The sequence below is a fragment of the Lampetra planeri genome, chromosome 9 (assembly GCF_965212315.1).
Source record: "Lampetra planeri chromosome 9, kcLamPlan1.2.h2, whole genome shotgun sequence".
In the NCBI taxonomy this organism is placed as follows: domain Eukaryota; kingdom Metazoa; phylum Chordata; class Hyperoartia; order Petromyzontiformes; family Petromyzontidae; genus Lampetra; species Lampetra planeri.
In genome coordinates, this window is record NC_136115.1 from 7,380,290 (window position 1) to 7,395,844 (window position 15,555).

The 15,555-nt window shown below is 47.3% G+C and overlaps 1 protein-coding gene across 1 annotated transcript in view; it reads right to left on the bottom strand.

Annotated features, from left to right (window-relative positions):
- Nucleotides 1–12,926, bottom strand: part of HERC4 (HECT and RLD domain containing E3 ubiquitin protein ligase 4) — a 56,181-nt gene extending 43,255 nt beyond the window's left edge. Inside the window, exons 1-2 of the mRNA XM_078597558.1 lie at nucleotides 12,645–12,926; nucleotides 1,347–1,616 (exon numbers count right to left, since the gene is read on the bottom strand). Of these exons, the coding sequence (XP_078453684.1) occupies nucleotides 1,347–1,590 (244 nt within the window). The 5' untranslated portion in view covers nucleotides 1,591–1,616; nucleotides 12,645–12,926. The remainder of the gene's footprint in view (nucleotides 1–1,346; nucleotides 1,617–12,644) is intronic.
- Nucleotides 12,927–15,555: the final 2,629 nt, after the last annotated feature.

Genomic DNA, 15,555 nt, shown 5'->3' on the forward strand with positions numbered 1-15,555 from the left:
CGAGCCACATTTTAATCGTTGCAACATGATGCAGAGAGTGCTGGCGTGCATTTTCATGCTCAAAGAGTGTGCACAACGGCCATGTCAATATCGGTTAACCCAATGATTTGTGGCTCGGTACAACACACATTCATGTATTGGCTGTACCTCACGTGCTCACACGCAGGGAAGACTTAGTCTGCTTACATTGCACATTGAACAGAGTGTGTCATTTGCACTGCTCACACGCTATTTAAAGTTCACTTACGGAGCCAGTGCTTCACACGCTGTAGATATATTCCACGTAAATTTGGTTACCAAAATTATGCGAATTGTACTGTTGTCAGATTTGTTGTGTCGTAAATATATATATATTCAAAGCAGACAGGAAAAATTATGGATCCAGACATATTTCGGAAACATGTCTAGAAATACTCAGCAGTTTAAACCAAACCAATGGGTTTCTAATGATAAATATGGGACTGTGTTGTTTAAATCCACATTTATTCAAGGACCACTGATGATTATGAACAATGAAGATAGAAGGATGAACGCCACATGACGGATTAAATATTGCCGGATGAATAAATAACTCGCGAGGAGTGGATGGAAAATGTAAATAGATTATACTAATGCCAAATAAAACAATAACAATGATATACCCCCCTTCATGAGAGGTTTGACTTAGAAAAATAAACTGTGAGAAAATGTGTTCACGGTTCCATAGACCAGTTTGGAACACCAGGGTGCTTACAATGCTTTATAATAAAAAAACATATCATTACCAACGAAACGGCATCCATTTCCCGGAGGGAGGTTAGCATTGGGGAGCATTGTTATAGTTCAGCGGTTTTAAGTAATTCCCCAACTTGCACTTATGACATTAAAACACATTATCATATTGAATCTAACAAACTCTCTCATATCATAGACAAAATTTGCCGATTCTTGAGTAGCAATGTAGATCTATAATAATACAAATTTATAGTCCACGGATGGATGATTATGAGAAACCGTATTACCATATTTCACCCAGCTGGTCAGTTGGTAAAGTGGGGGGGGGGGTAAGGTCAGGATCGCATATCAGTCGCCACTGATGTTAGCCGTGACCGCGTATCAAACCGAGGTCGCCGGGTTTAGAGCAGAGGATGCCAACCACTGCATCACCACTGCCTCTACTGCCCAAAACATTTTAAGTTTTGTTGTTGTTTTGCTCACGCAATTATGGTCACGTAAAAAAATGTGCTATTGGCATCAAAGACAAAGACTCGTGAAAGCGGAACTTGTAAAACCCTGACACCAATGGCACATACGCCAACCAACTGGTGGCTTCAACAAAGAGCTCTCAAAAGCCCCTTGGGGCTCACCGAGCTTCTTGCGAGTCTTGTCGTGCCCCAGCTGGCCCAGGTCGTTGCAGCCGCAGCTGTAGACGGTGGCGTCCTCCATGAGGAAGAGCGTGTGCCTCCGGCCGCAGGCGACCGCCCGGAGACCTGCGGCACGGCCGCCGCTGCTGCCCGCGAAGAAGGTGCAGCGGCGCGGCTCTTTGACGATCTCCTCGTCGATGCCGCCGAGGCCCAGCTGCCCGAACGACGTGTTCCCCCAACACAGCATCGCGCTCCGCGGTCTCTCGCCTGCGCCTGTTGGGGAACGCGCAACAGCGCCAGTGGGTTAAAGAAAACAAACCTCATGGCTGTCGCCATTGCCCGAGTCAAGTGGGCGAATGCACACCATGGCAACGCGTATCGGCATCTACCCACTGGCACCAACCCCTAGGGTTCCCCTGTGCAAGCCAGGTGTTAACTATTATCTTTCAACTTGGTTGCAGGTTAAGTATATATTTTAGTGTTTTGTAAAATAGTCACTGTGATGGGCAGGAAAATCTCCCTGCACTTACATAACACTGCTTTTATCAAGATAAATCGATTTTAAAGCTGTTTTGATAGAGCTGAAGCATTCACTGTCGTATGCATAGCATAGTCACATTCTTCCGAAGCATATACAGGAGAAATCTTGACTCAAAGCTTTCGTGACTGCAGGAATACATATTCTATGGGTCTTTCGGTAAAGCCACGTAGATAAAAAAATAATAAAAACATCACGACGTTTCGATCGCAACACAAGCATTCGTCTTTTCATGTGCAGTTAAGTCCATGTTCCTCTGTGTCTATTGCTTGTGTTGCGGTCGAAACGTCGTGATATTTTTATTATTTTTCTATCTATGTGGCTTTACCAAAAGCCCCTTAAAACATGTACAGGGGATTTAATGTTGAGATACACCTATGAGGTTTGTGGACAGTTTAAGCACCATGTTTAATAAGCACGAAACAGTTTTACAATAAAATAAAAACGCTGGCAAACAAAAAACGATGCTTGAATGGAATAGTGCAACACTAATATAAAATAAATTCCAAGTATAGTTTTTTTAATAACAACCAATTCCTGGAAATGAGGGTATATGACCTCACTTAAACAAACCGCGTGTAAAAGGAAATCTTTACACGGTTGGCATCCATGCAAAAACATAAGTTTAACCCATTGTTATCACCAAACCTTGCATGCGTTAAAATGGCCGCGTGTGTAAACTAGCCAGATTGTTTGTCTTCATCATTTAAAAAAACGTTTACATTATATGGTTACTTAAATGCTTCAGCAACTAAAAGCGCCTGACATTGCATCTCATCTCAAACATGCGAATGGCACTCCCAGTGACAGCTGTCCCGTGTGGCGCGAGGTGACTTAGCACTGGCCTGCAAGTGGGCATTAGTCTGCCAGTAGGGGGCAATGATTGCAACGTGTAATACCAAAAATTTCACAAACTCAAATATTCCTCTTGCTGTAGTGTTAGACATACTATAGAATGGAGACTTTCTAGGTATCTTGGGAGTGTTATGATCTAATTAAATTGAGTAATGATCTATGTGACAAATGTGATTTCACAGTATAATAATTACATTACGATGACCTCCCCCCTGTAAAATCATGTGGATGTGCTTATTATAAATGCAGCTGTAAGCGGAATGATTAAGCTGTAACCTCGTGCGGCTTCCCTTTGCATACAATCGGTTTTTAGTTGAAAAAATAGCAGGTCACAACCCACAAAGCTCTATTAATATTTGTGAAACATACTTATAAAACTATTGAGTTTCAGTACTTATGGATTCCTTACACCCAATAATGCTATAAAGTAATTGAACAAAGTATCGTTTATGTACTCAATACATAAACACACGTTAGGAATTACATTAAATGCTTGGCGTTGTATTTGAGTTATCCCCACTGCCAAGGTCATGTTTAGTCTTTCTGTTGGCATTAACAGTGTAGCGTTACAGTAGGTCTTATTGTTTTGGTAAGAATTACTACGGTTGTCAGTGCCATGTTTGATGTTAAAGCTTAAATAAATACCAGCACGCATGAACCACACACAACTCCACTCTGCAAACACTGGGGATGGTTCTATGTAGGATCGTGAATGAATGAAAATGAAACCCTTGTACATTTTGATCCCGTTTGCTGACAGCGCATTCGGTGAGCAAAAAATGTGCCCGAGCAGTGCCTGGCCCCAGGCTAGGAAGCCTAACTCCCATCCCACTCCATCACACAGGGACACCAATCGATCCAGCTGGCCAGAGAGGAGAAAGCCCCAGCATTTCAGGACACCAAGTTATTACAGAGTCGATACGAAAATGATTTCGGCTGCACTGGCAGATCAAGCCTATACACGAACTCATGAATGAAGGCAATTGTAAGTTAAACTGTCAAAATATATCTCAGTAAACCGAATAGGGTACTTGTGTTTCTGGCAATGGCACTTCTTTGGGTAATCCAGCCCATTAGTCATTATCCAAAAATGTCAGTAGACATAAGTCAAATTCTACAAGTATATAGCTTTTGAACTTTCCAGGTGTGCAAACGATTAATGTGCTTCTCTTCTCATCCTTCGAAAAATAATTGCAAATCGTTTTTTTTTTAAAACACGTAGGCTTAGTTTTTCTAAGCCTACGTGTTTATTCTCACAAAGAAGCTTCACATTAGCAAGGTGCATTAACGATGGCATAAAAACTCCCCGCTTTCCATTACAAGGACATGGTCCGAATACCTCGCAATACAATTTTGAGCAAATAGCCAAGGAAAGTGATTGTTTTTCTCCAGTCAACGTCAAGGAGGCAGGAGTTAACGGAAGTCACGCTGCACCTTTTGCATGCATTACCCTGATATTGATATGCACAGCTGCACAGCTGCACTCAATGTGAATGGGTATCAGAACCATGGCAGCATTATTATGCGATGAAAATAAAACCTTTAAAAACACAATACATTTATATCATTAGACCTCCTTTGCCAGTACCAAAATATAATAATAGGGTTTTTCTCCTTTTTTCTGACATTATGCATTTAGGTGCACGGACCTGGCCTAGCAGTCGCGTGTTTGTTGCTCCGTGCAGAGGTTTACGGTTCAAATCAAGTGACAGGCCTGAGTATTAATGCGGATTTAATAGCCACGATATTAAAACGCACCGTCTGCTTTACAGTGGACGTTAAAGATTCCCCGACGTAATCCGCAAAAGTAGGCCATTGTGTGTCACGTCAGAGTCCAACATTTTCCAGATTCAAATATGACCCACAAATTACTCAATTGGAATCATACAAACAGATCATCACCCCCTACCCCCTACTGGCAGACTAATGCCGTTTTGCAGGCCAGGAAACCGAGTCAGATTGTGCCCATAGGGACAGCTGCCTCTAGAGGTGCCCTTTCAAATGTGTTTAGATGAGGTCTTGTAAGCAAGTCCCCGCTCAATGCGGGGGTTGCGTGCCTGAAAATTGCCACATTAAGCAAATTCGTGTTAAGCAGGAGTAATTCTGCCATAAGAAATAATGGTAAGGGTGGGAGTGCTGTTCCAGCCTGTAATTTTATTGTTTTTTTTATATGACATTACACTGCTATACATGTTTCTTTAAAAATTATGCTGTTTTAATATATTATTTCTGTAAATATGCTATTTAAATATAAAGTGCGTGGACAGATTTTTTTTTACGATAAAGTTCAAGATTGGTGAGATGATGTGACGCGCACAAAGATGCCCCAGAACATAGGGCGCTATATCAAGATAAATCGTTATTACCATCATTATCATAATTGTACATGAAGGCATCATCACAGCCAATGTTAATAATCCCACCACAAATGTCTATAACATTGCGGTTATTTGGGTTTAATGAGATACTTCCCTCCCGATGTTTGTGGATGTCATTGGATGAATGAAAGTTTATAAACATCAATTATTCACTTTGTATAACAATCACATTTTATTATGCACATTACAGCTGGGTAATTCTCACCATTCCTAAACTGGATTTATATCTAAGAATGGAATAATAATAATTCAAGCCAGTATCAACCAGCTAAGTACAGCCGTAGCTTAACTATTTGAACAGAATTACAAAAGAATCCGATTCCAATGGACACATCCACCAAAGAAGAATCCTTGTCAAAACCCCAATTAAATTAAACAGATTTAATATTTGAACATGGCCATCACCAAAATAAAATATTACAGGAATTGTCTAGTACTGAATTGTATATACACGTGCCGAATTGCTAGAATCTGGGTCGATACCAGCTACCCTCTATTGACCAGAATTGCTATTGAAATGTATGACATAGGCGTCAGCCCATCTGCTTCAATGGTGATTCCACCAAGCTGGTGGTCAAGCTCCAGGAGTCCCTCTTAAAGTAAACGATTTAAATGTATTTTGTTATTTTACCAGGTAACGCCCACTGAGCTATATAGCTCTTTTTCAGAAGTGACCTGAACACACATGATAGCTCAAAGAAGTGGCTTATCATTTGCAACTGTATAGAAGCCAAATACTATTCACACATTTCTCAAAGTGCAGAGAAAAACCGATGAACCTGAAGAAAAATACACGTGACCACAGGGAGAACATGCAAACTCCAAATATAACAGGTGTCAGGGTTGGGATCGAAACCACGGCCTCCTATATAGCAGGCGAGGTAGTTAATATTTCGCCCTTCCTTGCCTGAAGAGCATGTCAGGTTCCACACAGCCCAGTTGGCCAGGATTCCACCTGTACCCACTAGCCTATTAAGAATCGTATTCCATTCTAAGAATTTACTTACAATTCCAGGCTGGAAAATATGTTAATATACAAGGTTATGGTCACTGGCATATTGATGGTGCAACTGCATGCATCGTAATACAATGTAATGGTGTCAGCTGCAGACTGATGAGATTGGAAACGTATCCAAGAACAAAATTCCGCTTCAGAACATAATCGGTGCTTGTACAGCGTCCACAGCTCATGCCAAGTTGTAACTCCAAAAGCATAGCTTGTAAAGACAGAGACAATAAGACCAATGGGGGGCTGGGACATGACGTGCAATAGCCACCACTGGTGGTGACAGCATCTTGACATGTCCCATGTAATGCAGGAGACTAAGTGCTGTCAATACATTGCACTGCCCACATGTCTTAAGTGCAGCTGTTCGATCTGCCATCAGAAAGACTGGAGTAGTTAAGGAAGCGTGATGACATTTTCACAATGTTTCTTCGTCATCACCATCATTGGTCATGATCTATCCACTGCTGCCTGAAAGGCATGATGTGGACATCCTGGGATGCCACATTCCACATCTCACTCCTGCACATGAACCGATCTCATCATTCAACCTCTTGGGCATGTTCGGTCTCCTTTGAGGACACTCATCTTGCTCCCCTATACTTGCATTTAAGTGCAGACATTGTGAACAATTACATTTTAATCGCCAAATGTGTGCCTCAATGCAGCCCTCAGCAGAACTGCTGACAACTTCCCATTAGCCTAACACCGAATGTATAAATAACACTATGTAACACAATTTTTGTTCCTGGGTACCAAGTGTTATGTTTCAATTGCTTATGCCTAAAACGTATAGAAAAAAGCTATTATTCCCCACAAACTTTGCTTTTGTGACCATGACTTAATGTGAACGAAAGACACAAATGCACACATTTTCTCATTGAAAATAGATAAATTTCAAAATATCACTGTCCTGTCACAAAAGCAAAGTTTGTGGGGAATAATAGCCATTTTCTGTACTTTTGAGGCATAAGCAATTAGGAAATAACACTTACTACCCAAGAACAAATTCTTTTTTTGTTACACAGGTTATTTCAGAAGAAGAATCAAGGAAGACCAAGTGTTTTGCATCAAGCTTTCAACCCAGCCATGTGTCTGATGTTGGCTAGTCAGGGTGATTGTACCGTCATAAGCGATTTAACATAGTGTCACGATTATTAACTTTGTAAAACTATTCCCCAAATCTTAATTTTATTCTGTCTCCAGTTCGACACGGTTTAATTCCGTAGACATCATGTGTGTGCCTTGTATGCAATGGTCAAATCAAGTCACTCTGTTCGTATTGTGTTTATTAATATCCTGTACTCCTACGTCTACCTGCTGTGCCACCATCACCACGTTTGATGAAATTCGTTGCGAGTGACCGAGGGTCGTGTTTCAGGCTGCATTACCATTGGCAGATAGACATGTGACCTCACCTCACCCTCCTGGTCAGTGTGGGTTGGTGAATACATCTACCTGACATGGGGGCTCTTACCTGGTTATAAATAAAATACTCGACTGAGAAGTGAAGAACTTGTTGCGTTGCCTCGTTTCATATAGCTCTTGGCTTGCAACGTGGTAATTAGGGTGAAGTGGATGCATATAAATCCTGCAGGCATCGAGTTCACAGCTCGACCAGAATGTGAGATACAGTCCAGTGCTTTTAGTTGTCAAGAAAATGCTACCATACATGTTTCACGTGACCAGTTGCATGAAAGACAAGAGCCTCCACATTTGGGAAAAGCACATACAACTTATTTTCTCCAATTTGAATGTCTAGCAGTGAACAACTCCGAAGAAAGCACCTATCTGTATTCGTCATACCAAAAGTTTTGCTTCAGATCAGAAGTGAGATATATTACAGGACAAAGAAATCCATGAAGTTCAGAAAGTTATGAAAGAAATGTAGATAAGTGTGAATAGAATATGTATGAAAATAAGTATTGAACACTGGACCACTGCAATGAGATGGTATATACGGTTTTCTATGTTTGCAGCAGCTTATTTATCACATGGCTATGTAAGCACAATAAAAAATTACTCATCCAACGCAAGATGCAGGTGTATTTAGATACTTCATAAATACAAATGTGTAAAGAAGAGTATGAATAACAATGACAATTTCTATTCAAGAAAGCCTCCCTTAGCCTCAAGATTCTAATTCAGGAGGATCCTGCATTGAAAAGAATGAAAATTTAAATTGTATGAAATGGTTTTCCCGTGTAAGGTGAATTGAATAATCAGAAATAAATCGCACATGAGGCAGATAACAGACAATTCCGTACAGATGGTATCACAACCCACTTACAGCCGTGCCATCTCCTAGAAGCCTTATAGCCCAGCGGGTTGTGGTTTCACTGAAATGGGTATGCTGTACCACACACAGGTTTTCATGAAAATAGATTATAGCATAATTTGGATAGAAAAAAGACAATGAAGCTTAAAATCTAACAGTAACAATTAATTTATAAGGTGGAGAAAAAATATATGCTTTCACTCATACCAACACATATATTAGAATGGTTCAAACTATGACCAGCACCTATTCACATTCTCATGGCAGCTTTCAATACATAGGGAATAGAGCTCTTTTTGTCCTCGGCAATATTACAGTGAGTCGCTTAAAGCATTAAAAACCAACAGACAGCGTGTTCCATCCTGCAAAGGAAATGTCACCAAGTGACATGAGCCATCAGGTGGAATGACAGCAGAGGGAAAAAGATTCCGCGGTGTTATCAGCTGACATTGCACAGTTGTATAGAAACCTTATAGCAATAATAAAAGAGACAAAGATCCCTGTATAACCTTAACAGACTTTTGGGACAATTGATGTTAGCGGCGCAGTCAACCTAAGCGAGGCCCAGGACTGGTACAAATAATCGTCAGTAGTGTTGACCGTGAGCAGAAATTGAACTCGGGTGGCCAGTTTCAAAGCAGTGCGCTAACCACTATGCCGCCACTCCCCAAAATAATGGTGATATCTACACACACAAATATAATGCACACCAACGTTCTTAAAATGAAAGGCTTTGAGGTACACCTCTGTATTGGAGTTAACATACTTATACAAAGCTTTTATAATGTAAGCAGCACCGGATAAAAGTGCAGCTTTCGCAGTAAAGTATGTGATGACTGGCCAAGGCAGTGATGTCAGCTCATCTTTCCAGAACTTTCCTTACCAATACGATTCCATTGAAAGGGTACTTTCAATAAATGGTGGAAGGTACAGGATGCTTCTGATTCAATTAAGGTGGCTAAAGATCAAAGTCATGGAAATAAATCCTAACAGATAGATATTGTATGTATGTTAAACTTCTTTTGCACTGTACGTAGCCAACAAAAATGAAGACATCAGACTTTAATGAAATACACGCACAGTATGATTATGCTGGGCAATAACATGTGTTATGATAAATACATAAAAATGTTGGAAATATACTGCGTACATAACAAAGCTGTTTAACTTGATAATTCTACAACCATAATGTTGTGGCTAATTAAAGTGTGAGAGCAAATCTATACCCAAGTTTATTTCCAGAATAAAAAAATGTATGCTAATTTGAGAGTACATTTAATCACTACCATAGTATATACTATAAACAGACAGCTAATATCTATAAAATAAACGTGAAGCAATGTATGAGAACTGTACATTAAAAACAGTATAAATTAACCACGAGGCACACGTAAGCATTCAACACCAAGCTTTCAGGCTCTAGTCACTCTCATTTATCATCATCAGCCATAATCTATCCACTGCTGGAAAAAGGCCTCCACAAGCCACCACCACCTCTCATGCAATAATCCATCAAGATCCTGGTCCATCTCCTCGGTGGACGGCCTCACGGGTATGTTCCCTTCACAACCACTGCCATTAGCCTCAACCAGGAGTCATAAAATCTTATCGTGGATTATCCTGCTCCAGTCCATTTTTAATAACAGTAAATGTCAATGTCTCTAACCAATATATGTTGTCTTATCCATGTTCTTACTTTCGTCTCAAGTGTGATTCCAAGCCAGCAACCCCATATATACACGTTCAACCTTTGCTGCATTTTCTTTGTTGGTGTACAAACTTAGTTTTTTGCTTTTCATTATTAACTTCAGTATTCCAAAAGCAGGCAAACCTTCTTTCTCCTGCCTCTTCATTTCATCCCCTTGGCCCCGATCCAACAAACACTCGTTTAGAAAACAAAGAATACATTTTTCTTGCATTCATCATGAGACACACTTTGTAGGCTTATATTTTTTTTCAACAATTCCTTGTAGCCGTTTAATAACAGTTTACGCCGTCATTTTTTAAACCCAATGAAATAAACATCTTCCAATGTCACTGTGAATAACTTGGTAAAACGACGTCTCATTGTTCAACTCGGCTTTGAATGTTGCTATTTATTTAGCATAATTTCAATGTAGCCGTTCTATTTTTGTAAACCGTTTTTTCTCTTCACGATGATGAAATTCCACAGCAAAGTACCATTTTTTTTAAATAGAAGCTTCATTTTCACAGAGTAGTTATTATGGTCCATCATCAAATATATCCAGTAATGGGCTTTGCAGTCCTGATTCATTAAATTTTCTGTATTAAAGCAGGAGAGAACCTGTTGGATGCCATAACCTCTTTAATAGGGAAGAACTGGGAAACATTTACTTCATAGGCATAATTATTTAGGAGTCAAATCCAATTTTGCCAACTGAACCATGACTCTGGAGCACAATGACAGTCAAATGAATGGTCTTTAACATCCAATTTACAGGAGTGATCTTTTGTAAATCCACCACGTAAATTACCAATCAACTTTCGAAAAAAACAGAGCGCTGCAGCTGCCCCGATGCCACATACATCTCCTGAGTCACACCACCCCATCTCCCCATTGCTACAAATCAAGAAATGGTTGAAGTGTAATTTGTCCATTTTACCAAGTAAATAGAGGAACAGATGGATGCGTTTGACTGATGTACCATGAGGATATAGGATGTCGCCGTATAAAGACACCCACAAAGAAGTATTAAATGTGTTTATTTGGCGAATATATAATTTTTTAAATAAAAAAAACTGATTATTACTTTGCTATTAGAATTAGACCAAAACAAACCTCGAAATCTAAATGCCAAATTTGATTCCAAGTAAAAAAATAATCAAAAGTTAGAATGCATGAACTCAATTTCAAAACAGGGCAGTTTTAAAACAAACAGGCAAGAAACACCAACATTGCCTCTGGCGCAAGTTAACTGGCTTGGAGTTGTTGGGTAAAGTGTGGACCGGTGCTCCACACTTTCCCAAACAAGATACAGTAATTATACTGTAGTAACAATACAAAAAGCATACTCTTAGTTCTTTCGGTAAAGTCATGTAGGCAGGGAAAATACAAATAAAATAAAACAAAACACGACGTTTCGGGCGCAACACAAGCGTGACTTTACCGAAAGAACCAAGAGTATGGATCCTTGCAGTCACGAAAACTTCAAGTCTAGAATAATACAAAAAGCAGTGTTTTATTCTCCATTGTAACTGTGTAGGGAACACACACACTATAACCTGGGGTGTTGGACTTTCCCATTGCTACGGACCAGTCTCTCCATAATAAAAAGACACTTCTAACCCCACATACACACACTGCAGTACAATGATAACAACAATACAACTGCTATGCATAATACTGCAGCCAGGGATACACAGTACCAACACAACACCATTCACCCGTCAGCTTACAGCACACGAAGTCGGCGTGGGAAGAAATAGGAGGGGGAAGCTTCAAGCAGGTCACAGCGAGAAGAGATCAGAAGAGGGATTGAGGGGGCCCAGGACTGGCACCAAGAGACCAGAAGTGACATCCAGTGACACCAGGTAGGGCAAGGGAGCTAAAGTGGTGACGGGGATCAGGAAGAGGACCGATTGGCCGTGTGGAATAAAATAAACCGAGAGGACTTTAATCTTGATTTGAAGCTTTCGTGACTGCAGGAATCCATACTCTCTGGATCTTTCGGTAAAGTCACGTAGGTAGAAATTCTAATAAATCACGACGTTTCGATTGCAACACAAGCAATCATCATCAGGTGGGAAAACCACAGCAATATATATATTTTTAGAGGACTTTCCTTATTTTATTTCGACTTCTTTAACATAACAAACTAACAGAGTATCATTATTTGTTTAAACGGTGTTCAATACAACTTGGCCTCCAGAGGGATAAGCCACAAAGACCATGGAGAGAAGACCCAGATGTGAGGTCAAGAGGTCAGTCTCAAGATCACAAGAACTACGAGGTAAGAAGACCAAGCCGTAAGACCACGGGCAAACACCGAGAGCAAGAAGTGAAACAATAACCGAGAGCTCCATCATCATCATCAGCGAGACCAGCAGCGAGTCCGTTTCGCCCCGAATACCCAGAAAAGCGCCACTCTCCACCATCACGAGGAGGTGGTGCAGGTGGTGTCTGGTCCGTGTCGGGATGTAACCAGCTGCGGGCTCGGTTGTCCGGCTCAGCTCTGCCGTGTCGAGGCGTTCCCACCACCACCACCCCACCCCCAATGCCACTTACCCGTCCGTCCGTCGGTGCTCTGTGCCGCTCTCTCAGCAGCCGCATGCAGCAGCTTAGCGGCGGTGTTGGCCAAGTCGGTCGGGGCAGAGCAGAGCGAGTGACCGAGCGCGGTAGCCACCACCACCACCTCCCCCCGTAGCCACTGAAGATGCTGTCGCCGCTCGCTCCGCTATCTCCGCTATCACCGCCGTCTCCGTCTCCTCCTCCTTCGAGAAGCAGCGGCTGAGACGCGGGGACGCGCGCACGCTTTAGACGTTTCACGCCGCGATTGGCTAGGGGGCGGGGTTAGGGGCGGTGAGGAAGAGGGCGATGACGTCACGAGCGGCGCGATGACGTCATGTGTGTTTTTTGTTTTGTGGCGTTACGGGAAAGCGGCGGCGTGACGTCACGCGTCGCTGTGTTGTGTGAGAGTGAGAGGCTTGGAGTGCACCTGGCCTGGCACAGGCGCCGTGGTGATGTTAAACCATCGTCAGTAGTGAATGTCCGGTGTTGGAGGGGTGGGCGGAGTTACCCTCCCCCCGCTCGTCTCCCCCTCTACCCCCCTCTCCATCGCCCCCCCCCCCATCGCCTCCCCCCATCGCCTCCCCCCCATCGCCCCCCCTCTACCGCCCCCCATCGCCCCCCCTCTACCGCCCCCCATCGCCCCCCCTCTACCGCCCCCCATCGCCCCCCCTCTACCGCCCCCCATCGCCCCCCCTCTACCGCCCCCCATCGCCCCCCCTCTACCGCCCCCCATCGCCCCCGCCCTACTCCCGCCCCCCATCGCCCCCGCCCTACTCCCGCCCCCCATCGCCCCCGCCCTACTCCCGCCCCCCATCGCCCCCCCTCTACCGCCCCCCATCGCCCCCCCTCTACCGCCCCCCATCGCCCCCCCTCTACCGCCCCCCATCGCCCCCCCTCTACCGCCCCCCATCGCCCCCCCTCTACCGCCCCCCATCGCCCCCCCTCTACCGCCCCCCATCGCCCCCCCTCTACCGCCCCCCATCGCCCCCCCTCTACCGCCCCCCATCGCCCCCCCTCTACCGCCCCCCATCGCCCCCCCTCTACCGCCCCCCATCGCCCCCCCTCTACCGCCCCCCATCGCCCCCCCTCTACCGCCCCCCATCGCCCCCCCTCTACCGCCCCCCATCGCCCCCCCTCTACCGCCCCCCATCGCCCCCCCTCTACCGCCCCCCATCGCCCCCCCTCTACCGCCCCCCATCGCCCCCCCTCTACCGCCCCCCATCGCCCCCCCTCTACCGCCCCCCATCGCCCCCCCTCTACCGCCCCCCATCGCCCCCCCTCTACCGCCCCCCATCGCCCCCCCTCTACCGCCCCCCATCGCCCCCCCTCTACCGCCCCCCATCGCCCCCCCTCTACCGCCCCCCATCGCCCCCCCTCTACCGCCCCCCATCGCCCCCCCTCTACCGCCCCCCATCGCCCCCCCTCTACCGCCCCCCATCGCCCCCCCTCTACCGCCCCCCATCGCCCCCCCTCTACCGCCCCCCATCGCCCCCCCTCTACCGCCCCCCATCGCCCCCCCTCTACCGCCCCCCATCGCCCCCCCTCTACCGCCCCCCATCGCCCCCCCTCTACCGCCCCCCATCGCCCCCCCTCTACCGCCCCCCATCGCCCCCCCTCTACCGCCCCCCATCGCCCCCCCTCTACCGCCCCCCATCGCCCCCCCTCTACCGCCCCCCATCGCCCCCCCTCTACCGCCCCCCATCGCCCCCCCCTCTACCGCCCCCCATCGCCCCCCCTCTACCGCCCCCCATCGCCCCCCCTCTACCGCCCCCCATCGCCCCCCCTCTACCGCCCCCCATCGCCCCCCCTCTACCGCCCCCCATCGCCCCCCCTCTACCGCCCCCCATCGCCCCCCCTCTACCGCCCCCCATCGCCCCCCCTCTACCGCCCCCCATCGCCCCCCCTCTACCGCCCCCCATCGCCCCCCCTCTACCGCCCCCCATCGCCCCCCCTCTACCGCCCCCCATCGCCCCCCCTCTACCGCCCCCCATCGCCCCCCCTCTACCGCCCCCCATCGCCCCCCCTCTACCGCCCCCCATCGCCCCCCCTCTACCGCCCCCCATCGCCCCCCCTCTACCGCCCCCCATCGCCCCCCCTCTACCGCCCCCCATCGCCCCCCCTCTACCGCCCCCCATCGCCCCCCCTCTACCGCCCCCCATCGCCCCCCCTCTACCGCCCCCCATCGCCCCCCCTCTACCGCCCCCCATCGCCCCCCCTCTACCGCCCCCCATCGCCCCCCCTCTACCGCCCCCCATCGCCCCCCCTCTACCGCCCCCCATCGCCCCCCCTCTACCGCCCCCCATCGCCCCCCCTCTACCCCCCCCATCGCCCCCCCTCTACCCCCCCCATCGCCCCCCCTCTACCCCCCCCATCGCCCCCCCTCTACCCCCCCCATCGCCCCCCCTCTACCCCCCCCCATCGCCCCCCCCTACCCCCCCATCGCCCCCCCTCTACCCCCCCATCGCCCCCCCTCTACCCACCCCATCGCCCCCCCTCTACACCCCCCCATCGCCCCCCCTCTACCCCCCCCCCCCATCGCCCCCCCTCTACCCCCCCCCATCGCCCCCCCTCTACCCCCCCCCATCGCCCGCCCTCTACCCCCCCCCCATCGCCCGCCCTCTACCCCCCCCCATCGCCCCCCCTCTACCCCCCCCCATCGCCCCCCCTCTACCCCCCCCATCGCCCCCCCTCTACCCCCCCCATCGCCCCCCCTCTACCGCCCCCATCGCCCCCCCTCTACCCCCCCCATCGCCCCCCCTCTACCCCCCCCCATCGCCCCCCCTCTACCGCCCCCCCTCTACCGCCCCCCATCGCCCCCCCTCTACCCCCCCCATCGCCCCCCCTCTACCCCCCCCCATCGCTCCCCCCCTCTACCCCCCCCCATCGCTCCCCCCCTCTACCCCCCCGC